General features: G+C 38.8%; 1 protein-coding gene across 1 annotated transcript in view; it reads left to right on the forward strand.

The window, feature by feature from the left end:
* CAMK4 (calcium/calmodulin dependent protein kinase IV) overlaps positions 1–26361 on the forward strand; it is a 160895-nt gene that overhangs the window by 97394 nt on the left and 37140 nt on the right. The window contains exon 5 of the mRNA XM_035310910.1: positions 5463–5535. Coding sequence (XP_035166801.1) covers positions 5463–5535 — 73 coding nt within the window. The remainder of the gene's footprint in view (positions 1–5462; positions 5536–26361) is intronic.

The following is a 26361-nucleotide window of genomic DNA, read 5'->3' on the forward strand; positions in this document are numbered from 1 at the left end:
GTAGGGTGGCCTGTGTAGGTAGGAAGGAGGGAATTAAAACTAAGAATAGGAGAATGAGTCAATGTAAAAAGTGGAGGAGGAGCAGGTCAGTTTGTTAAAGTGGGTAAGATTTACTTTGTCACAAGCAATCACAGGAACAGTTTGTGTTTAAAAATGCAGACATACTCTTTGCTCAGGATTTCCCTTCCCAAGAAAAGCAAAACTTTCCCAAGAGACTTTTAGTCTTTGGGTGAGGGAGCTGGTGCAGCAACCTTTTCTAGTGTATTTTGGTTCCTCTTCTGCATTGCTTCTTCCACCTCCTGGCACTCCTGATGACAAGTTACAGAATCTGCTGCTGTGCAGGGCTTGGAGTGATGCCAGGACTGCACTGGATGGACAGGGATGGACACCCAGCCCTTCCTCGTACCTGGCCAGGACCTCAATGGAGGGACAGCAGTCGGCTTGGTCCTTCTGTGATAAAATGTGCACTTGTTTGCTTTAGTAGGGGATTGGTTGTTCCCACTTGTTGCCTAAAACGCTTGTCATCAATTCCCAGATACATCTACCAGACACATATATATGTGTCAACTGCACAACTGTATGTCAATATAATTTTAATACATCTCTGAAAATGGATTTTAATATGACATGTTGGGATTCCCTATCTCTTTCCTCATTGATTTTAGATCAAATGTGTTTAGTTTAGCAGGACTGCATTCCTCCTTTTATTGTTTTCCACATGAGTAATACAGTTTCTGCAGAGCAACTGTGTCCACATTCTTTTACGGTGATATCCTATTGCTTTCAGTGGCTTCATATGAATGTGAAGTAACAAGTTATAAGAAGGTCCCAACAAGAGTAAAATCCAGTTTATGGTCCTTCCAAATTACACTGCAGGCTGTGGATGTGTGGTGAACTTCTGTAGCACTTTATGCCAGTGCTGATATAGACTCTGATGAAGATGTGCATAATGAAAACATAATAAGCAGCAGAGGATGCTTCACACTTCCATAACAGAGCAACAGCTTAGATGTCCAGAGGCTACACTGAAAACTGCCTGGAAAACTAAAGGATATTGTCAGAAGCCTCCAAGTACTCAGAATGAACAGAAATTCTACCAAGGCTGGGTGGGATCTTGAAAACGTTACTCCAAGTTATTAAACACTTCAGTATGCATTCTTAATGACCATATGGGAGCTGCCTGCTGCATAGACAAGAGCACTAATCACAGGAAAAAGGTTGCAGCCTTTCCCCAGGCTACCTTTTGGTTTGTTGGGCAGTGTGCCATTTTGTTCTTTAGCTGAGCACCAGCATCCCTAGCTGCCCTATAAGAGAGCAGGGGAGATGCCTTTGGGAACTGCTTCTCCTTACAGCAGGAGTAGGTTTTGTTACAAATTCGTTCATGCATGCTTGGAAAGGTAAGGTTAAACTGGGTGGCATTTTAGGAGACTTGCAGCTTGATGTCCATCAGTATGTACTAGGTGTGTGTCTGGCCGCGTATAAGGGTGAACAACTGAATTGGCGTATTTCATTAACTGTGTATGTGCAGGCATAGATGTGCAGGCACAGGTAGGTATGAGAATATGAGTTGTCTATAGCATCAGTATGGTATTTTTGCTTGCTCTAGAAAGTCATAATTGATGTGAAGTTCTGTCTTGAATTTCCTGAATGTTTGTTCCAGCAAATTTAGTGTTCTGCCAAACCAATTTTTCTTTGACTTTAAAATGGCATTTCTGTATCCATTCTTTCCCACTCCCTTCTGCCTTCCTCCCAGTTTTTCTCTCAAACACTCTTTTGGCCTACCAGGCTATTTCATTTGCATATCAAAGACAGGATTTAATTAGTTCCTTACCATTCTTGTTTTTCTGCCCTCTCAGTGAAGGCTTGATTTTTTTTTCATCTAGGCATTTCTTAAAGATCATTCTGTAAGCTAGGTATAAATAATTGTTTAATTTCCATAATAAAAAATAAGACATTCCTGCAAGTTTCCTTCCCTTTATGGAAAAAAAGGGCAATGAGTCAGTGTTAGGCTGCCAGCTGAAACTGAAAAATCCTTGTAAAGAAGCTTCACTAGTCTCAGGTAGCAAACTGGCACACCTACCCCTTTTCTTATGTAAACTATCACTGGGAGGATGCAAAAAATATATGTGCAGATGATACCCCAGCTTTATTATCGCACCTAAACTACAGGAGTCTTCTTTCAGTACTCTTCCTTACTGCCTAAGAGCTGGTTTCAGTTTTAAAGTAGAATACCATTAAAAATAAATTTTCATCTCTATTATGAATAAGTATGTCTTATTTCATTTACTGCTTCACAGAAGACCAGGCTTTCTACTTGCTAGTTTATCATTAATTAAGAGTAAGGTTAGTATTCTCAGTCTCTCTGGGCTCTAGACTTCTGAAAAACAAGTAAGATAACTGCATGTGACATGAGGTGTAATTGGCTTGCCAATGCATGTTACTCACATGTAACTTCAGCTGGCGAGCCATGTGCATTGCACAATAATTTTACAGCTGTCTTGTATTGGTCCCCTGAAATATGGGCCCATGCTTCATTACATCCATTTACTGTACATTGTAAATTCACAGTGTCTTCATCTTCAGCATCTGTGTGCTTCTTCCATTGAGTGTTTAAATGTAAATAATGAAAACAATATCCTATCAATACCAATATATAGTTGTGTGAGGCAGGGAGTTCTGACCTACATGCTGTAGTCAAGGTGGCAGTCTTGAGCATCTCTTTGATCTCCCATGTTTACAGGAGACAGGCAGTTGGTAGCTGCCTTTCCTGCATTGGCTGGGAATTGACAGGAAGACAGGAGCTTCAACATTTTTTGATTGTGATGATTGGAGGATTTTTTATTTTTATTTTTTTTTTAAGTTTGCATTTAAAAGATATCTTTAAAAAATAATAATAATAATAAAAACTTTATCTGTTTGAAAAATTAAGGAATAGAGCAAATACTGTGCTATAGATCATATAGACCATACCATAAAATTAGGCATTTGTTGGATGGAGAAAGGTATATTGAACAGTAACTGAATTGCCATGTATTTCTTTGATTGTAAACACGTATGTTGGAAAATCTGAGTATTTCAAATCCTGGTAGAACTTCAAAACTGTCTGCCTCCTGCCTGACCCATGTCCAAGCTGAGGTGCACAAGGTGGTCTTGCAGCTGTTGGATTGTGTTGACTCCAGCATGAGCAGGGTGTCCCATTCCTAGGGGACGCATGCATGACCATCATTGCAACTAAACCCTGAGAGCTTCCAGCTGTTCAGCCGGTGTGCAGCATGTCCACAGGCCTCATGCTGTTTGTTTGCTTGTTTTTTTCCCTACACTGCTTTGTGGAATATATTATAAAAGCTATGGTAATTTGGAAGCAGAGGGTCAAACTAGCACAGCCCCCCTGCTGTAGTTGCAAGGACCTAGTAGTAGGACACTCCCGCTGCCAAGGCTCAAGAACTTGAAGGTCATTAGCAGGAGCAATGTGATCCCAAAAGTGGCAGCAGAGAAGTGCGGGCTTTCTGGTTTCATTACCTCGTTACCAACTTTGAAATTTTGTTGCTGTTTGCCATGTCTTACTAAAGATTGTAAGCTTAATAAAATTATTATGCTGTGAATGGCTTTAATACATTAAATCCTGAAAGACAAGGGCAGTGTTTTTAACACATTATTGTGGTATGGTGGGAGGAGTAGGTTAGCACCCAAAACACTAGCAGGGAAGCGGGATGGTGGGATGGGAGTGAAGTTAGTGTTCTTAGAAATGCTTTCAAATGCTGAAGACAGGAAATTGCTGGCTAAACCTAAATGCTTTTCATATAGATTAATAAATATTGCATTCAAAAGAAGGAGGAAGCCAAGACACTACAGGGTAGCAAAGACCCAGGCAAAGGGGTCACTGGGCTCACTCAGTGTAACCTACTGGACAGGGATAATCCTGAGAGCCTGAGGTAGCGAGGAGGAATGTGTGATTCAAGTGTAATGTGGCATTTGATTGCATCCTTTAAAACTTTTTGTCTAAGAAAAAAGGGTGGGAAGAGTAGGGAGAAAGGAGGTTACTGTTCTTGGTATAAGCAGAATGCGGTTCTGGACCCTGAGGCAGGAGGTCTTCCCAGTAACTGCTGACTTCAGACAGCAGTTTAGGCTTGTTCCTCTCCAGGTTCTTGGGGTTCTTTGAGCGTTGTATTCTAATATTAGTTTGTGTGCTTGCAGACCACTTGATGAAATACATGACTAGGCAGCACAGGTTTAATTTCTAGACAATATCTATGTTTTCTTGAGCTTCAAAACCTGAATATGGTGAAAAATCAAACCTTCAGCTCAAAGATTTCACCTTTTAAGTCAAATTATTTGAGGGAGAATTATTCTGGTTCACAAATAATGTGTGTAGTTAAATATGAAGGTAAAAAGACTGTTGGGTTTCTTGCCCAACCATTAATATGGACCATTAATAAATGTTAGTGATATGTTCTTCTTTTATTAACCTCTTACATGTCCCTGTGCAGATCTGGTTCTCCTGCTGACTTTGTTGAACTGAACTGTGCATTCATGTCGTGCTTTATTCTGTAAAGGCAGTTTCTATTATTGCAGAACATGCTATGAAAATCCTGAGTCAGCACTCAGACTCACTGCCACTGCCCATGTTCTTCCAAAAGAGAAGCGTGCAGTAACACAGCAGGGCTTTAGCAGGGCAGCACGGAAAATGGCATTAACCCTTACTGCAGGGAGATAACATTATTAAAGAAGAAAGTTGGGGTTTTGATCGTTTTTATGAAAATGATTTGATGTAAAAGCAAAGGCAGGGGGCAGAGGAGATTTTTCAGGATGTTCAGAACACATAATAGTTGAACTCGTCGAAAGCTACATGTGGTCAGCATGTTTACAAACACTATTCCATGTCATTTGTACAAAATAAATATAGTATGCTGGCAGTTTACATTAAGAAGAAAAAAAAATAGTTTAAGATTTAATGAAACTGCAGTTTTCTTGACAACAGTGTCCTGATTTCCTGCTGATTAGGTAAGAAAGACAATTGTTCAGGCTATGATACTAAGTGTATAATTTAAATTTGGTAGATTTTGACACCAACCCTTTCTTCTCTACAGTTCAATAAACAAAGAAGATACAGTGATAAATATAAATCTGAAGAAGCAGTTCTTAAAGGATGCCTAGTTTTATATGAGAGCAATTCAGATTTCATGAGTTTTAGAGAATTCCAAACCCTTTCAGCTGAATATGTATGTATTATTTCTTCTTGCAGAGTTGATATCTCAACTTCAGCTTCTCATTTAGCTGGGAATCAAAATAACCTGAATTGCAAAAAGGCTGTTTTCTATGCTTTAGAGGGCACTTCAGACTCCCAGGAGTATTTAAATTTGATTGTTTTCTAGCTCATTTTTCAAAAGAAGCTTTTGACTGCACAATTTATTTACCTTGATGCATAATCCTGAATGCAATTTCTTTCATTGCTTTTTCTACAGGATTGTGGAAAAGGGTTATTACAGTGAACGAGATGCTGCTGATGCTGTTAAACAAATCCTGGAGGCAGTTGCTGTGAGTATTACCTAGCCTTATAAGCTTAACATCTAATTTTTCACCTGTAATGGCTCAATAAATACTTAGGTATGAAAGAAACAGAAAAGTGCACTGGAGATAGTGCACACAACTTCCTTCCTGTAATTATTTTTGTATTGATCTTTTTTTAAGGTTGTGGCACTTTAAAGGGTAAGAAGTGGCATAGGATGGCAGTCAGCAATACATTTAATTCTCTGTCATATATTACAGTGGAGTGCATACTCTGTCCAGTCTCAAAACCCTATGGTGGTGTTCAGCACTGATCATTTTAGCCCTAAAAGTAATTTGTAATCACTGGCACTCGTGTAGGTTCCCATTCTTTTTTTTTTTTTTTTTTTTTTTTTCAGAGTAATTCACAGTCATTTGCTTGGAACCTTAAAGAGCGTGCATTACTTTTCTCTCAAGTTAAAAGGATAATAGATTGACTAACCCTTTCAGAGGGTGTAAAAACTTATAGGAATTTGAATGAGAAATTCCTGCAGAAGATTGTCATGAAAATAGCTATGCTTCATTTCCAGTTGTTGCCTGAAGGTGACCCATCACAGTTTTTAATGCTATGCAGAAGTGATAAACACAAACAAGACTCATCACAAGAAAGTGTGGACTATAAGGAAGGTAGACAGTATAGTTTAAAACATGTCCAACCAAAAATTAATTCTCACTGCTCTTCAAATCACACATACACGTAATGACAGTAGTACTGAGAGAGGGCTGAATAAAGTATGGGCCTAGTAGATTGCTTAGTTTGTGATTTAGCTTCTTCCTCTGTATTTTGTATGGTTTTCAAAAATTTGAATTTTTGCACAACTATTTCATATTCTGCTACCTAGAGGAAGGTAGAAAGATTTTTGAGCAAAAAAGATGATGGCTTCTAATGGCTGCATACAGTATTTCTGTACACTATCTCTTTGTCACTTGTAACTCTCCCATCTGATTTCACACCGTATGTTCATTAAAACAAGAATCAGATGCTGGGAAATAACTAGGAAATTAATTTCTTGACTTTCTAGTCCATACACTAGCACTGATCACTTCCAGTGCAGATGATAGGGGTCATGTTGGACAAGAAGAAACAATCCAATTGGGACATTCAGAGGATTTCAGACAAATAGAAATATGGAGGGTATTTTAACTTGTGATAATAAGATATTAGTAAGGATGTGCCTGACTGTCTGAATTCAGGGTCAGCAGCAGGTATTTTGGGTTGTGGCATTGTGTGGTTGCCTGTAGCAGATGTTTGGGGTGAAGCAGTCAGGTATCAGAAAGACTGCAAAGATCTTGGAGCAGACGGAAGCACTCAGAAGTGTGCAAATAATGTGGATGGGATGTGACTGACTTTGGCTGAATTCCTAGAGTGTGGGACTCTTCAAACAAACAAACAAAAAAGAAACAGCCATCAATCACATGCAAAAGAGAGGTGGATGGCGGTGTAGAGGCAGGAACTGTACAGTCTGTTGGAGGAGATGCAGTGTCTCAGAGGTGCCAGGTGCTCCCCAGGATAGGACTGGGTTGATGGCTGACCTCTGTGGAGGGTACCTAGTAGTGAGGAGAAGTTAATGTGTAGTCTAGATTATATACTTTAGTGCACAACATAATCCATTTGTATCCTTAAAATTAGGTCAGATTATTATTTTTTGGCAGATTTTTTCTTTCAGTGGGAGTGCCCCTGTTAAGTTGGTTCTCCATTTATCCATTTTTTTCTGCAAAAATATGATTTTGTTTTTCTGAAAAATGGTTCAGAAGATGTTTCAGCTCTTTATTTTAAAAGGCAGGAAGAAGATGAAGGTCTTCAGCTTGTATGAACTGTATTAGCTTGGTTGAAATTAATGGAACAGAGATGTAAAAAAGCCAAAAAGCTGGACTTTATGTGAGCATGCAGTAGCTCAAGTTTAGATTTTATAGATCATGGTACTAGATCCCTGGTTAGAAGGGTTGTATTGATTTTCGCTTTCACACCTGGCACTCAACATCCGTGCCAAAGCTATGAAAGCTGTGGAAGTGGCTGTTCCCAAACTGGGATCTTTGCAGCCTCACTGAGATACTGTGCTGGACTGGACTGAAACCTTGACAGAATGGTGTTTGTGAGCAGAACTGGAGCTACCATTAGGATCTGTTTGGAAAATACTGCTGCAGAAGAGTAATCTTTCCCAAATAAAAGAATATATATCAGTGGGTCATTCTCCAAAACAGGTAATTACACAGCCTCCTCAACAGACCATGCCAACTAATACCCTGCTGACACCAGTTAAGCATTTTGGCCTCTGCAATTTTTAGAAATTGCTCCTAGCAAGAGAAGCATTTAGACATCACTTTGCTAAACTGTCTCAAAGTAGTGTGCTTGTTTTATACATCCCTTGTTAAGGGCTGCTGTAATACTGTAGTAATAGATCTGTCCTCGCAGTGTATCATTGACACAAGGAGGTATTATCTCTTCATTTAACAAAGGTCTTTCAGAGGCACTTTGGAAGTAGGTAATCAAAGGTAGTGGGGTTTTAAAAGCACTTAAACATTTTTGTTTAGTTCCTATTGAAATTATTAAACCCAATGGGGTTATACTGTTTAAAAAAATAATAAAAAAAAATAAATTAAATTAAATTAAATTAAACCCCAGTGCTTTTAAGCTTATCTGTTCTTGCAGCACCTGAATACCTGAAAGTCTGTCTCTAACTGGTATACCAAGAATTATGCAGGCAGTCAGACCAGCACACAGAAAATGAATCTTAATCTTCCAGGTCACAGACCAGCATAAAGGTATCAGTTATCTGTTCTCCCAAGAACAGAGGAAACAACAAAAACAATATTGTCAATTTTGCCCAAATACTAAAGAGTTCATTTTGCCTTTTCCAATTTTTCTGTATGCTGGTGGTTACATATCTGATCCAGTTTTCAAGGCCCATGACTGTATTTGCTCCTATTGGGGAGAATTTTTTTCCTCTCTGCCACCCCTTCACCTTTGCAGTTATACTGTCCTTGTTCTTCAAGCCAGAAGACAGCCTCTTTCATAAGATGAAAGGCCTTTATGAAACTAGGGCAAGCAGATGCATATGGGGAATTTCTCTCTCTTTGCACACCACTGTCCTTTCTCTCCTTCTCAGTGGATGAGCTGAATACAGAATGGTTTTCCTGCATGCTTATTCTGGTGGCAGCTTTTCTGTTTTGTGTCATAAGTGAATTGCTGCACACAGATGTCTTGAGGCCAGGTCTTCAACTGCCTGACTTGCAGAATTAGTTACTGATGTTAGGGAATTCAGAGCATCTTTGAAATATGGCTCAGAAGAAGACATTAAGCATTTTCATTGTAAAATATATTGTACTTCTTAGCTGATGAAACTCAAAAAAATACTAATATAAAGTTGTACTTTCAACACTTTATATTAGTCACTAAAAATAAACCATATTCCTTCTTGCATACTTTGTATTAGTGTCAAAGTGATAGGTGTCTGCTTGAGGGTTAAATTACTTCTTTCATTATTTTCAAATTTGAAATAATTTTTAACAATTTTATTTTTGTAATTACGGTAGTTACAAGCATACCTTTTATATGTAATTTTGAACTCATCCAGCAGTATCTAAGTTAATTTCCCATCACATTTTATAATAGGTTGTTTTCTTCTGACTGGCCATTATCTTGTCTAGATAGGAACATTTTTCTGAAGCTATCTTTTTACCCCCTCCATGTATGTTTCTATTTTTTATTTCATTTTTTTGCCACTTCAAGCTTGTTGTATGCTTACACTTCTATTCCATTCCTTGTCAGGTAAATTCACAGGGCATGTGCTGAATTCTCACGTGTGACTGCAACAGCTGATGGCACTCATACATTTGCAGCTTTGAGGGGAAAAGTCTTGATCAGAGGTTACTATTCATTTCAGTAAACTTTCACCTGCCTGTCATATCATGTATGATAGTAGTTAAGAACCAAAAACGAACATGCAGCTTGCAATTTCATTTTACAAACACTGAGTAACTGGTGTGTCTCACAACTAGAGCTTAGAGCAAACTAGGAAATCAGATCTTTAAAGAGTGTTAGGACCCAGGAGACTTGATTAAAATATCTCGGAGTTTTAGCATCAATAAGCAAGTGAACATTAGAAGAAGATTGAGAAAAGGTTTCATATTTTCTGTGCAATCATTGAGTTAGTCTGAATTTGAGATGCAGATGACTGATGGATTTTGGTTTGAGCCACCAGCTACAAAGGAAACTTAACCAACGTATAAATGTCACAATTTTTAAAATTTTGAACAAGGCTATTATGTTATATTATCAATATACACTTAGGTAGTAAGTTTATTGAGACAATTAGGGAAGAAACCTGTGGCTCAATTTTGTAGAAAGCAAAGTCTCATCAAGTTAAATTCCACGGAAGACAATGTCAGGGATGGCTATATATTGCATCACAGGATAAAGACCTGTGTAGAATAGTAACAAAATCTGTGAATTCTGTGTGTATGAGGAGGAATCCTATGCATGATTGTAGATATTGAAGAATATCTACTTCCTCTCTTTATATAACAATATATATATATATATCTTATACATATATATTTCTTCTAATAATATATATATATTCTATCATATCTATCTTCCACCTCTTTAGATGATTTTGCAAAAGATTTCCTTTATAATAGAACAGACATTTATACTTGCAAATCTCTTCCCATTCCCTGATGAACCTAATACCTTGCTGGAATTAAGGAATGGTTTTCTGAATCTGGTCATGGCATATGAGTTGTTCAAGCTATGGTTGGCAAACAGCAGTGGTTCTGATCTCATTCTCTGGGCTTCTTTGCTGAGGAAGAAAGAATTCTTAGTCATGTCCACAAAGGGGAAATACAACATTTTTAAAATTTTCATCATGTTTATTCAAAAGTGGTATTTCAGTAACTTGAAGTTTTAGTCCAGATGCAGTGTGCTCTTTGAGTGTGCCGCTGTGATTAAAAGGCCCAAATCTTGATACTGTAAGACAAAAGAAACTTGCTTTTTCTGGCAGCAGTTCTGTGCTAAGGATTATGATGTTGTATCGTGTTCCCTAGTGGCATCATCTGCTTTTGCCATTCTCCATCTAATCCACCAACAGGATCTAGAAAAAAAGCACAGAAATTGTTGGTTTTCAGATTTAACACTTGCACTCTGGCATTCTTCATTTTGGGAGGCTTGATTGGCAACGTTTTGGAAGAACAAAGAGGTGAACACTGAATTCAGATGAGAGACACTAGCTATTGTCTATTTGGGGAAATATATAATAAAAAGCACTTGCATTTGTGCTCTTTTTTAGAAAAAAAAAAAATAAAGGTATTCAATATGCAAAAGAAAATTTATATCACTTTTATTGTAACCAACAAAGGGAAAAATACAACATAGAAAATCTAGACAATGGGTCTCTTATTTTTTGTCCAAATTCTTCACCCATCTCATGTCACCAAGGTGGTATGAGTTATGTTCATCCTCAAGCCTGCCTGGGAGGTACGGCTTGCTTGCAGAACCTTCATCAAGATGTGGTGTTCAAACCCATGTCCCTGAGCCATAAGTAGTTCAGAACATTTGGTGCCAGTGTCTGGTGACTCTTCAAGAGCTGTCCTCCTCACGCTGATTCCTGTAGCAAAGCACAGCTTAGAGTGCATGGTGCTCATTTTTAAGGGATGAAACAGTCTCAAAGTCCTAAGTATACTTTTTTTTTTTTTTTTTTTTTTTTTTTTCTTACAGGAATATTAGTTGTAATATCCTGGAAAACTGACTGTATGAATGTAATATTTTGCATGCAAGGTTTATTGCTATGTATCTGTTGCTGGGTTTTGTGTTACACTCTGTCATGTAACATGTGTGTCAAATGAGCTGCAAATGGTGGATACACAGGATATAATTATGGAGTGTTTTATTGTCAGATGAGGTCTGGTTAGAGCTGTAATATGCACCCTGTTGTACAAACAACACCCACTTCTTTGTAATATCGTCTTCATCTTTAGCAGCTACTGTGCTCCAGATTCAGCAACTATGACTGGAAAATTCATACAAATGTACTTTTACCCAGCAGCAATCTTTGCTCCCCAATATCCAGTCACCAAATCATGTTCAGATTATTCCCTCGCTCTCTACACTAGCTTCTTTGATCTCCTAAAACTTTGGCCCTTGAAGAAAGAGGGGCAGAATACATGCAGAGCTATACACATTCTTGGGCTTCTTCATTGCAGCTGTTAGTATTAACTACTGGTATTTTGCATAACTTCCCATTCTTGGGAAAAAAACAAAACAAAACAAAACAAACAAACAAACAAAAAACTCTGAGATGAAAATCTTTGGGTGAACTTCCTTGGACCACATGAAAAAGAGAAGAGCCTCTTCCAAGTGGAACCATCCTCCTTTGGTGTCCTGCCACTTTGAAGAGTAAGGCAAAACACCCTTGCTGCCCTTTGCAAGTGGGTGTGGTATTTTCTCTTGGCTTGTTGAGGAGGGTGAAGACTAAGACGTACTCTGGAAGACCAGCAGTGTACTCAGCCTGGTATGCAAGGATGGCTTGTAGTTGTAGTGTGGACTCTGCAACACGCTCTTTCTCCAAAAAGCAACAGTAATTCCATCACTCTGTTGGCTCTTCTTCTGGCCTATTCAAGATCAATACTAGAGAAAAAGGTTTTCTGAAATAACATTTGAACTTTAGGACCTATGCTTGCTTTACAGTGTTCAGCAGTGATGCAGTGCATAACAAAGTGGCTTTAAGTCCTGGAAACTCACAAGTGCTAGTGTAAACACCTCTGTGCATTCAGATTTGATCTGTTTTCCATATTTTGGGAAGGATGTAATTTGTGACGAAAGAGGAGCAGATGGATCCAGCAATCTGTAATAGGTCTTGTCATGCTTATTGAGAAATGTCTTCTGAGGAGTAATCCATTAGCATTTTACTGATTTGTATGGGAATCTGCATGGGAATATGTGAGGAGCTTTCTGTGTAACTTTCTGTACTATTAGTATTTGGTCCTTTTTGTGAGCTTATTATAATGCTAATGCAATTACATAGGATCCAGTGTGTTTAATGGAGCCCTAAATTTAAAAATTCCCATATAGTATAGGCAGTCTTTTGGCAGTTCTATTTCAGAGGTATTAGGGTCAAATGAGTTAATTAAATGTAACTTTAGCAAGCTGACATAGAAAATTCAAATTACTGTATATTTAAGTCCTTCAGTATTTCTCAAAAACTTTGGTAAAATGCATTTTTTAAGATGTAAATTTTTTGTTACCATTAAGAAATCTCCATTTTTAGAAAATCTTAATGAATGGTAAGATACTGACATGACAGGACATGTACAATGTTTCTTGCTGTTGGCTAGATGTAATTCATTTTACTCAACTGTGAAAATGACACTGACTGGAGAATTACAAAAACAAATTATTGAGTAATCCCATGCCACTCAATGGGCCAATAGCAATTGAAAACTGGATCCATCCCGATAAAGAAATCTGTCATGATTTCTACCATTAGTTAAAAAATCTGTTCATTTTACAAATACGGCACCAAGTTATCAAATATGCTTACAAGGTACCCAATATTTTCTAAGTCCCCTCCTTTTGTTGACCTTTTTAACTGGTAATTTGCACTTTATTTAAAGAGAGAAAAAATTACCATTCTTAATAATTACTCATTGATGCTGAAACACGGGAGAATATTGAATTTTTAATTGTGAGAAGTAGGTTAGGTGCTAAACATTTTACAGCAATTTAGCTGAATACCTGAAGAGCTACCACCTGCACATTAAAGGCAGCAATATTCATATTTCATTACTTCCTGTGGCAAATCTCTTCAGTTGTGATCAGTTATGATCTGCAGTGTACTTAAGGAAACAGTTTTTTTAAATATTGTTTTTGTTTACAAATTAATAATGATTGAACATATGAAACTCTTCAGAGTTGTGCAGAAATTAGATACGTACTTTTAGCCATTCCCAGTTAAATGCCTAACCAGAATTATGTCTAAGTGGATAAGAGATTTGGACATGCACATGAAACAAAAGCATGCCATACATAAATCTAAGAGGAATTTGAAAGCTATACTGAGTACATCTGCTTTTTATTCGAATAAATTTACTAAAATAGCTCTACAGGTCTAATTGCAAATTGAGTTCTGTAATCTATTAAAATATTGAAATTATTACTATTCTCTTTTTTTTCTTAATTGAAAGATATGTTGTTTTCTGAAAATAAAAAGTAATATAGAGTTCAAAACTTTGCCCATCTCCCTGAATTAGTATTTCTCTCAGGAAACACTAATTATTTTCACTTTATCCAACTGATTTCTCTACATTCAGAGCCATAACTGCATAGTTTCATAGTTGTATAGGTAAAATATGTGAAAACGCAAGTAATGTGTGTTATTTAGTGTGGTCATGATTATTTCTAAAGCCTGTTGTAATAACAGGGAAAAGAGAGCAGTCAGGTTCAACATCAGTCCTGCCAGCCAGTGATGCAGCCCACGTATCTGTCTCTGCTTCCCATGAAGTCTCTTCCTAAAAGTGGTTTCTTCACAGGGTTGCCTGCCTTTTTCTGTGGAATATATTCTAGAGTGCAAGCCTCAAACAATTATAGTTTTATCTACTTCTATTAAGCTAATTTTGTGGATGTGACAGAATTATACATATACATAGATATAACCTTAAAGTGACAGTAGACATAATGACTATTAACAGCGTTTCCAACAGTTTTAAATTGTGGGTTACAAAGAAATGCCTGACCTGAGGACGGGTATGTCAGAGTTACAACTCTTAAAAACTCTTAAAAAGTCCCATAGACCCTATGTATCAAGGCAGGATGTCAGACAGAGAGAAGGAATGAAATGAGGGGAGAGACATTTGTTTGCTCTTACAATTGCAGTTAGTGAAAGCAGGTAGAACCAATGGTTGGATTTATATCATACTGTTTTGAGGGAAAATATAGACATTTTCTACTTGATTTAAAATCTCTTGTGAGGTTTGAGGGTGGGTCCTCCCAGAGAATGGTGTTTTAACACATCATGTACAGACAGGGCTTCATAGAGGCCAGGAGATAATCTCGGCCTTTCATCCCATTTGGTGACAACATCTTTGCAAGCATCCCGTGAAGAACTTTCTGGCACGTTACTGTCAAGAACAAAGAAGCAAGTAGGTAAACTGTCAAGTTTTGTAAGAAACCTACTGAAGCACTGCCACTGCCTGGGAGAGGAAGGCATTTATGTCCTAAATACTCTCCCTCTGAAGCAAGGTTAAATAACAAATGACTTCATGCACAGGATAATCTGTTTAGGGGGCATGGGCATTTTGAATGAGTGGATACATTTTGCTGGATTACATTCATTAGTTTCACTTGCTTCTTGTAAACAGGTTTACAACTACTTTTTCTTGTTAATAATATATTTAAATGTTCAAATGAAGGGGAATAGAGCAGGCTTTTCTGTCACACCAGCCTACTTTGTCAGTACCTTGACTCAGAATTATTTTGTCAAAAATGTTTTTGGACACCTATTTGGGGCTGTCTACAAAGCTCCTTTTGCAGCACACAGGGAAAAGAAGATTTGTGGTCAAAAGAGTCTGGCAGTGCTGCTGCCATCAGCAATAAGGAAATGAGGGTATTGTATTTGCTATTACCTCTAATAGAGGAAATGGAACAAGCACTAATGATCATGCTGCAGATCTACTGTATTACAGTTAATGTCTAGTGCATCAAAAAGTCAGGGTCATATTTGCTAGGTTATTAGCATCTTAAATTATGCTTTCATCTAAGTAAGGTGTCCTTTCTCATTTTGAAAGCAAGTGGCTAAAATATTATTTCTGAAAAATATTTTAGAATAGCTATGAAAGTGATTAATTAGCTCTTGTTTTAATTCAAAACACACCACAAGTGAAGTGCCAAATCCTGTTTTTTCTGAGCCTGTGCCTGAAACTGATTCTTATTCAAGGAAAGTGCCATTTACGGGGAAGTCGTTGTCCAAGAACTGATTAAGGACTTGAGGATTTGGCCCATTCCCATTCATCTCAGACAGATGGGGGAGATTTGCCTGTACCTTCATGTATAAGATAGGCTGTTGACTGTGCTGTGTGAGGAAGGAGCTGACCCAGCCCAAAGCCCCGGGTCTGTCTACCCGATGAGCTACACCAATGGCCCTGCTGGCCCCTTTTGTGGATTCTATCTGGAACCGAGGGATTCCCATCTGCTCATCTCCTCCCAGGAGGAGAGACTGCCTGACACAGCAAATAAGCCCTGTTAGCTGACACAAAGCACTTTTACCTGCCAGAATTCTTTTGTTTTTAATTGCGTGTAGAGTGTTCCTGTCATTCAGGGACATGGGGTCTGAATACCTGTCTCCGTGGGACATAAACAGTGCACAATCCGTATCTACAATATACTTCCGGCAATATACTCTACCGCTAGTGATCTGATGGTAGAGAAAGTGGCAAGGGCTCATGGCAGATTGCGCTGCAGACAAAGGACATCCTGCCTCAGAAGTTGCTGGTGGGGAAATAGCAAAGTAGAAAACCACTCAGCTAGGCTTCAATAGGTAGTGGAGAAATGCTCACTGGCACTGCAGGATTGTCAGCAGCAATTGCTGCTCTTCGTGCAGACTGTGCAACCTTGGTGAACTGGTGCAGAGCAGCAGTACATTTGCAGAAGGCACTGCAAGTCACTGCAGAAAGATTTGCTCAAGCCTAAGGAGGCCTCTTTCTTCAGCTGTCACCATTCACAGGCCTGTCGTGCCTGCAGATGTACATGGGACAGGCTTGTCTCTCTGTGTCTTCTTGTTCTTGCCTCGGTAATCACAGTAAGGGGAAAAATACACCGACTGTTCAGAAGTAAAATGCAAGTGAACCTGTTTAATGAGAGGCATTTGCAAAGCAATTGCTCAACAGTCCTATTACAGTCGTGCACTTTTTTGTTGCTAGTTTCCTAGCACCAAACTGACCGGATAGCAGGCTCACAGACAAGTGGCTATTTACAAAATTACATTTTTCATTAGGTAAAGGAAACCTCTGTGACTGTGGTTTGAATACAAGCTAAGAGAATATCTGTAGTCTTCTAAGACTAAAGAAAAGCTAAGAGAATATCTGTAGTTCAGGGGATACTCATGAAGTGCCAGGGCATGGCATGGGCCGAGACTGACTGTGATCACTCCTAAACAGACTCTGTATAATAATTTATCAATTCTTGTTTCAGATAACCAGTACCATTTCTGTGGCCCTGATACCATGAATGAAACCAGTGCATTTGAGTTTCCTAACTTATCCCCTGAAATGTGAGAAACTGTGGATATTTTTGACCCCATCATGAGTTTGTTTCTATCTTTTTTTTTTTGTTTTTCTTTACTCTTTCCTAATTGTTTTTATGTCTCTGTGTGACTAGTTTTATGTCATGTTATATTGGTTTTCTCACCCATGTAAAATGCTTTTTGAACTCTTGTACCTCCATTTTTAATTTCTCCCAATAGCTATCAGCAAAACTATGGGGTGTCTTGGGCTTAAATAACATAAACCCATTATCTTCTGTTGAAGTTTTCCTAGACTCCTGGGTCTGGAAGATCCAAAGTTTAGCAGAGGTGAATAATGAGGATCATATTTTCAGGAGTCAATGACACTTCAGGATATATATATAAGAACTAGGTGTCTTCTTGATTAAGGTCACAGGTAGTCTGGGGCTTCTTCAGAAACACAGGCCTTCCAGATTTATCCTGCGGTACATGAATGCAGGGATAAGCCAGGGGTGATTAGGTTTCCAAGCACAAATTTGATTTTGTGGTGAATAGTGTTACATGGAGGGTGATCTTCTGACACAAGCTGTTATGTGTTAGCAATGATGGGCAGAAGCTGGAGTGTAAGTTAACAGTGTATTTCATTACTGGAATGGGTTTTTCCAACAGCTGCATTCATCTGAGTCCAAGTAATAAGTAGCAATAGCAGCAAATCAGTATGTTGTTGGTTATCAAGTAAACATACAACTCTTTTTTTTGCTAGGATTTTAAAAATACTTTGTTGTCCTATTGTGGTTTCTCATCCATGAAGTATTACTGTACTTTGTGGTAATACTTTATGGTAATAAAATATGGCAATACTGGATTTTATTTTCATGTGCAAATTTCAGTGACTGTAGAGCTAGGTACCATAAACTATTATGGCTGTAAGTACATCCTTTTTCTTGCATCTAACTGTGTGTACTTCACTGATGTTATTGTATTTTTCGATGTGACCTATTAATGTGTGTTTTTATATTGCTATAAAAAAATTGGAAGGCATGCCATAAAAAAAAAGTCTCAGTTTTAGAGCCTTAAAATTATGTCTTTCCTTTAAAAATCAAAATTTAATTTAAAACACTGTTATGATGTGGTAAGATATATTGTGGAAGATTGTTGCCAACAAAAAAGGCAACATAGATTTCTGCGCAGATACAACACCCTTGAATAACAGCTCATGTGATAAGAATAGCTCATGAGGAAGAATAATTGAACAAACTCACAAACTATCAGCATAACAGCTCCACATCTCTTAAAAATATATATTTTTTTTTTCCTGCAAGCATGCTTCTTTGAAGTCGTTGTAATTTGAGCAACACATGAGCATTCAGTTGTATATTGATGGTCTGTCTTGTGTTGCAGTCTTTCCCTTGGTGACAGGACTAAAAAGATCTCTTTCTGACTGGTTGTTTGTTTGCTTGCTTGCTTGCTTGTTTGTTTGTTTGTTTGTTTTTCACTCCATTCTAGAGAGAGATGAGAGATGGGTCTCAAAGGAGTCTCACAGGAGTTGAGCTCCCTGCCCAATGTATATTTGAAATTAGTGAATTGGCTTCTTTCCTCAAAAAAAAACGAACAAACCAAAGATTAGAAGGCATAAAAATGTTGCTGCTAATGCCCTTGAGATCAGATTTATGAAAACAGGTTTTCTCTCCTCTCCTGCCTTCATCTTGATCCCTTCTGTTCCTTCTGAGAGGCTCTCTCTGACTTTTATCACAAATCTAAAGTCAGGAAGCTTGTCATGAGGCAGACATCCTCTGCAGGCAGCCCAAACACCGCATGGAAGTGTCTGCAGCATCTCTGCTCTCTCTGCAGTGTTGCATGAGGGTTGCTTCCCCTCCACTGTGGATGCTTTCCCCAAACCCTTCTCACCAAACCATACAGTGCAGGGATGCCACATACCCTATGCCCAGCCTCCCACAAGAAAAAGGGCTCCAGTTCTATCTAAACTCACAGTGTAACGCTTCACACTGCTTGTAACTCCTCTGGGACAGGACATGTCAGTCATGAGGGACCAATTTTCCATCGCTTGTTCCATGGCTTCAATGTATAGGTTCAGTGGGAAAACTGGTGAGGGAGTAATGTAAGAGATCCATCTTCCCTGGGTTGTCTGAAACACATTTGTAAGGTGTGCAATGATTCAATGTCAATTCAGGAATTTAATTATTGGTGGTATGTATTTCATGACATATGAAATCTAATGTTCAGATTTCAGTTGGTTAATAGAAGGAGTGAACGTAAGCCCAGCTCTGTGGATAAGAACAGCATCATTTTAGACTAAATAACAAATAAGGGAAGATATCTCTTTTTTTGAATTATTTATCTGGTTTCAGGAATAGATGGAAAATATTTATAATTGTGGTTTAGTAAAATGAAGAATTGTTTAAATGGGATTATAAATGTATTTTCCAAACTATCAGGTATGTTAAGCAGAAGAATTACATAGTTGTGTTAATATTGATGCTGGAGCACTTGCTACTAGGCTTTATAACTACTGGGATAGCTACTGGGACATGTAGCTACTAGGATTTATAGCTACTGAAATAGCTAGTAAAATGTGTGTCTGTTCTGCAGCTTTTAAAAATCTATCGTGGGACACTGGGTGATCAAAGTTAAGGACCACCTAGATGTTGGGACAGTTGTCTGCAGCCTCTCCTCACACAGGGTGCTGTTTTGATCGTGCTGTGTGGTTCACAGCTGGTGGCAGGAGAAGGGCAGAGTCGTAGCTGTGGCAGTGGGCTCTGCTCCCTGTGTTGCCACCTCCACGCAGACGTGCAAGATGTGCCCCTGGGCTGCTCAGCCCCTGCGCTCCAGCCTCTGAGCAGCTCCCTCACGGAGCAAGTGCCAGAGACAGCTCAACTTAGGTAGGCAGCCTCTGCAATGCAGCTAATGCTGGCTTCCCCTGAAAGCCTCTGATCAGTGAGAGCAAAAATTCATGAAACGCTGCAGCCCCTCAGGCTGGAGGTACTTGGTATGATGTAGTTAAACTGCTACACAGAATAGGCATGTGGCTTTTTAAAGTAAACTATTCATCTGTAATTGTCTTACAACTTCATTATTGTTCTTCCTGTGCAAAGCAATGGAAAATACTATGACCAGAGTAAGGAAATACAAACCTATATTCCCTCTGATCAGCCAGCAAAAGAAAATAAAGCCCCAGCTGAAATCTTTGCACATCTCTTTTACAAAAGAAAAGAAGATGGTCCAGCAGAACACAACTAAAGCCACTACTTGGTACTTTGCTGGTGGGAAAGTCTTCATTATTGTTCTTCCTGTGCTTTTCTTCTGTTGTGACCATTTCTTTTTATTGTTTCATAGAATTATTTTTCAGAATGAGACACGGACCAATGTACCTAATCAGTGAACATCCCTGGTCTGGTTCCTGGCATTCTGTCAGTTTTCAATTTGATCTGTATATTTAAAATCTTTGTTGGTGTGTTTGATTTAGGCAAGGAAAAATAAATACATTTTTTAAAAAATTAATAAATAAAATGTGGTAGGGCACAGCTGAGCAAAAGACAAGAGGTGATTCACTGGGCTGTTGTTTTCAAACATAATCTTCCTTGGAGAGTTGGGGTTTATTTCAGAACCCTGTCCAATATGTTGCTTAGTTGGCAAGGGTCTTTGGCTGGAATCCTTCCATGCAGCTTTGGAAATGTGAGAAGAAACTACACTGGCCACATAAGGTAGCTCTTCATGCTTCCCTGCTGGTCTGCCCACCAGAGATCATAGGAATAAAAGCCTTCTTCATAACCCTTCCCCAAAAATCAACCAAAAGCATCCCTGACACAGCCCCTTTCAAAAGTTTCTTCTGCAGACAGAGGTGATGAAAAGAGCCTGGCAGCCCTTCAGATGGAAGGTCCCTAGGGTCCCAGAGAGCCCACAAAAGCCTACTCATGAGAAACGGCGTGAGAAGCACTGCGTACACAGATGTGTGCCCATACCAGTAGTGAGTGCAGATATTTCAGCCACTGGTGTTCGACTGAATTTCTTGTTCTCCTCCGTTATCTTACTGCTGTTATGTTAGCACTACAGCATTCAGGGGAGAACAGAAAAATATTGCATTTTGTGAATGTTCTGAGAGTTCTGAAATGCAGTTGGAGAAGGAAGGAGGTTATCTGCCAGGGTCAGTGAGATGCAGTCTTTTATTGGTGTTTTGGGGGTATTAGATACCATGTGGACCTTCTCTGTGGTTTCTCCTGTAATCCTAAACTGTACACAGCTGTATTCATGCTCAAGGGTGATTAGCAAATGCAAACAAATACACTATGGGCCATAAATGCTCTCCAGTTCCTAAATGTCTAAAGGTCCTTTCATCACACAGTCCAGCACACCAGCAGACATCCAAAGAAATATATGCCTAAAGTGTTGGGAGTTCAAAAACCCAGCTCTGAGCCCCTCTCTGAATGCTGTCTTTTATACTGAAACAAAATTGATTCTACATTTTGGCTTTTGTCCATCCCTTCCACTGCAGGTATAGGCCCATAAAGCTTTTTAGATATGCAGTGGAAGTAGCTACATAAGACAAAAGGATAAGCTGTAGCATCTTGTATACTGTCATTCTGTTCAGCTGATTTTTTATTTCCTCTTAATTTTTTACGTGAACGTGTTAAAATTATTTTGGAGTAACAAAACAGTATGCAAGAGTGAAGTATTCAAGCAAAATTTGTATTCCTGAAAAGCTGTTAAGTTTCTTTCTGTAATGCATGACAATGTCAGCAATTACACTTAATGATAATTAGATTCAGGGACTGCTCTTTCTGTAATGACACAGGCATATGGGACCTTATAGTTGGAATGAATGACTGCTTTTCACTGTGTGGTTTCACTAAATGATGTACAGGGTCCAGAGATTAATGTGTGGTGAGATAGCTCTGACATCATCCAAGCTTTTACTCAAATCTGTCCCAGGAAAATGCCACTCACAACATTTGCAACTTGTGGGGAAGGTAATTTTTATCAAAGTGGAAGACTTTCTTTACTGATTTGTGCATTTGCTATCTGATGTCAGGAGGTTCAATCTCTCGTTGCATTCTGGCCCTAGTAATACTTGATTTGAATCAAGGTCTGGTGTCCATGTTACAGTGGACAGGGAAAAAGTTCCAATAAGTTAAGTGTTGCATGCATTGAAACTCTCCCTTACCCTTGGCTGTTACTGAGCCTCAGGCAAAGGCTCCTTGCTACCAATGATCTTTTAGGTGCCAGGTTAAAATAATGAGGCTTTAAGTAAAGTGTTTCTTTAAAGAAAGTGGTAAATAAGGCAGACATGGTATTTAGGCAAGAAGAAGTTTCTCTGTACCACTGAACTACGTAGGAATGTCCTTGACCTTACAGCCATGGCGTGAACAAGGTGAAAGTACTTGCGGGGCACCCTGAAAGGTTGTTGTGCCTGCCAATGGGACCTTTCAACAGGGCAGACAGTTCTGATGATCGCTTTAGGGGCAGAGTTCTTCTTACATATAACGTGGTCATGGTATTTGAAGATAACTTGCAGGCTATTTGTGAATGAAGGTATTTTAACTGTATGGAAAGGCACTGTGAACTTGGCTTGGCCACTCTTCCTTGTGTTCCAGCATAGGTCTTCTTTTGTTGCATTTCCCATGTATTTGGTGTGAACTTTCTTTTCTATAAGCAAGGTAGCATTACTAACAAACAATATGCCAGTGTTCCTTCTAATAAGCAGTGTGTTAAAAATTACTTTAGGTGCAGATTTTGTTGATAGCATTAGTGGGATTGTTTTGCTCCTATGACACCAAAAACTTTAAGTAAGTATACAGAAATGACTTTCGGTATACCAAACTGATTTTAAGTATACAAAACATACATTTGAATTAACTTAGAAAATTGTTTAAAGTTATTTATTAGTATAGATCATTTTTCTATTTCAAATAAGTCATCTTCTCATACTAGAGTATTCTACAGGTTAAACACAGCATATTTAAATCCAATATTAGAAATAAATTCCTTTAGAACATAATTTATATTCCATTTGAGTAAGCTTCAATACAAAGAGGAAAGAAATGTGTTGTAATAAAGATTTGCTCAGAAATACAACCTGAATAAGACTGGAATAAACCCAGAATGAAATCTGGGAAAAAAAAAAAAAAAAAAAAAAAAAAAAAAAAAAAGCTGAGACCACACTGGGTTACCCTTTCTGAGCCTGGAAAGTTTAGCCCTCCATGAGCAGGGTGTACACGCTGGGCCCCTTCTTGCAAAATCAAGGTGCCTGTCCCACTGCTGGCCCTGGAGCTTGTGGCCATGTCCGTGTCCTTTAGGGGTGGATTTGGTCCCTCCAGAAAGAATGTCCAAGTGCTGGAAGCAGCGACCTTGCTCTCTACCTTGCTTGGAGCAGTAGGGGGTCTCTTGGAGCCCCTGTTGTGCCCTGTTGGTTGATGAAAAAGAAGAAAATAAATCTTCAAACTTTCATCTTCCTAGATTTAAAATAAAGGGGGAAAAAAAGTCTAGAAAATTGATAGTGCCCTCTCTGTTGTTAGTGGATACAACTCATGTTTTGGTCTTGACTGGTAGAATTAACAGCATTTGTGAGTTTTAGTGTGAATTCTTCTTATGGATTTCTGCCTAAAACTCCCACTGCAAAGGAAATATTTTTATACTGGATTTACCTTGAGAAGATGGTGTTCCTAAACCAAAACCAAACCAAACCAAACCAAATAATAATAATAATTAAAAAAAAAAAAAAAAAGCAAGCAACAACAACAATAACAACAACAGAAAACACCACTACTTGGCTGCTAAAATTAAATCCTCCTCTTAGTATTTAGTTGGTTGGTGGTTGTTTTTTGTTGTTGTTCTTGTTCTTGTTCTTGTTTTTCCCCAGTATTTTGCTTCTGGCATTTTGACTGAAAAGAAGCAGTTTGTCTCCAGGAAAGGACTGAGGCTCTGCATAGTCACATATTCTAATGTGCAGTCCACAGAGAAGTACATTCAGTCTTAAGATGTGGTATGTACAGCCTCAGGTGTCACATAATGATAAGCTGAAGCCACTGGCACTGTCTCAAAAAACAGAAGCTCTTTAGACTCCTGATTTTAGGTCTTGTACTGATTTTCAGAATTTTTGTTTTGGCAAGCCTTTTCCTAAAACTGCAGTTTTTCCTAGGGATTGTTTTAACTCATTTTGGCATATTTAATTCATGGCAGATAATCATACCCCCAGAATCAATCTCTGTCTTGATTTCTTGAAGGGTTATGCAAAGCAATGGAAAATATTATGATCAGAGTAAGGAAATACAAACCTATATTCCCTCTGATCAGCCAGCAAAAGAAAATAAAGCCCCTGCTGAAATCTTTGCACATCTTTTTCAGACATTATTTAAAGAAATTGGGCCAGCAGAATGCAGCTAAAGCCACTGCTTGGTACTTTCCTGGTGGGCTCAGCAGCTGTTATTGTGTGACCCCTCTTTGCTTTTACATCCCTACACAGACCAGCTGTGTGACTGCCAGCAAGCTGGTATCCCACTCTTCAGTGTCCATAGCTTGTCAAGCAGAGGTCTCAAAATGCCTGTAGACAATAGACATATGCAGACATAAAGTCCCTCAGCAGTAGCAGGGGCTAACAACGGGCAGCACCAGGTATGAGTGCACCTGGGAGCAATGCCAGTGTGCTTCACAGCTCTCAATTTTGCACTGATGTTTTCTGACTTAAATGTCTGTTTGCTTTCATCTAGGGAAAGTACATCTGTTTTAATTTTGTTTGTGTATGGTGTGCTGGTATTTATACGCATGCAGTCGTCCATGTAACTTGCTAGTTTGTAAACTAACATTGACTGCTCAGTAGGCTCAGTAGTATTTTTGCGTGTGTGTGGAAATAAACTTTTGCACACAGTTTATATGCATGCTGTTACAGTTCAGTGATAAAAGCTTCCAAAGCCTGGGACAAGATAGCTTAAACATAGTGGCATTTGAGATAATTAATTTCCCCTAAGAAGTAACACCAGTAAATGTCATTTTAATGGTTGAAAATGTTGGCATTTTCATCAGTGTTATATTTCTCATCTATTTCTGTTAAATCTTGTCTTTGACAGTGTTGCCTGATAGTGTCTATTTCCTTGTTTGGAAACAGCATTGGTTTATCTGAAACTCTTCTGTCTTTGTTTAGTCATATGTGTCTAAACACAGTTACTCGCATCTCTGCAAGCTCACAGATGCTGAATGCTAACTGCACATAACTATCAGCAGGAGCCCCAGACTTTCTGTTCACTGATTTAGCAGGAAAAAAAAAATACATGCCTTTACCGAAACATAGGTATGCATTGCACAAAATAACTGATTTTACCATGATTAGATCCCCTGCCCATGTGGGTCATAAATATTATGCTGAAGTCAGTGGAGCAAACACAGCAGTTGAAAGTTTGGCCTCACTGACTCCACAGGTTGGAAATAAAACATCCTGACTTCACAGGGTTGCTCCCTTTTGGAGCCTGTGGAGGATGGTTGAATGTGAAGATCCGCCTTTTGTTGCCACCTTCTCCATGGCTCTACTTTAGACAGTTATATTTTCCAGCATTGTGCTTCCTTTACAGGTTGGATGGAAATGCAGGGTCCTCTGGGATTTGCCACCATCATTGCACTCACAATGCAATGAGCCTGAATCGTAAATCCAGTCATCTTTTTGTTCCCAAATTCCTGTTGGAAAGCTGTTTATGTCCCCATGGTTAGGGAACAGCCGTGACTTTTCATTCCTTCTTTCATCTGCTACATTCCAGGTGTTTACCTGATGTCTTGAGAAACAGCAGTTGCTTCCCCACACAGTCACAAAGTTTTGCTAGACCTAAATACGGCTATGCTTAATCTCTGTTGATAAGGACCTCGGCTCCAAGATTAACATGTTCCTGACTGACCTGAGCTTTTAACTGCTCTGGGAGACGTCAGCTGAAAGACACAATTGCAGGAGCACAAAGGAAAAATATAACTGAAAATGAAACAAATATTCCTGATCTTCCAGCTAGGCCTTATCTCTGCACATATCTCATGATACATTTAAAACATCACATCCCAGTTAAATCTTTTCCTTGACAAAATTAGGATGTTCACATTCTCCAAAATACTTGCTTGTTCTTCAGCTTGGAGAAGCTTCATTATAGTACTTGGTGTTACAGCGTAGGGTAGCACAGCCGTCAGCCTGTCTTGGCATCAGGCCTAACAACAGCTGCCTTTTGCAGCACTCTCTCCGTAGGCATACCTCCATGGCTACATCCAAGGAATGCATTTGTCTGATGAAAAAAAAAAAAAAAAAAAAAAAAAAAGTTAAGAAGTTCACACCAGGAATTCATAACTGTCTAGTGGTATACAAATGAACCTAAGTCTTTCTCCTCTGCTGTTTCCAGCTGATGACTCCAGATCTGTGTGCTTGCCAGCATTTTACAGATGTCCAGTAACAGAAGTGATTACTACCCTTGAGAGGAGTTGATATTTTACAGATCACAGTAGACCTGCCAATACTGAATGCTGTTCATCTCTAGCAGTCATGTGAAGCCATTTCTCTGTGCTGTGCAAGGAAAATAGCAGAGCTGTATGTATTAGAGGATGTGCTGTCAGGATGCTGGAGGAT

This window comes from Oxyura jamaicensis, chromosome Z, assembly GCF_011077185.1.
Source record: "Oxyura jamaicensis isolate SHBP4307 breed ruddy duck chromosome Z, BPBGC_Ojam_1.0, whole genome shotgun sequence".
In the NCBI taxonomy this organism is placed as follows: domain Eukaryota; kingdom Metazoa; phylum Chordata; class Aves; order Anseriformes; family Anatidae; genus Oxyura; species Oxyura jamaicensis.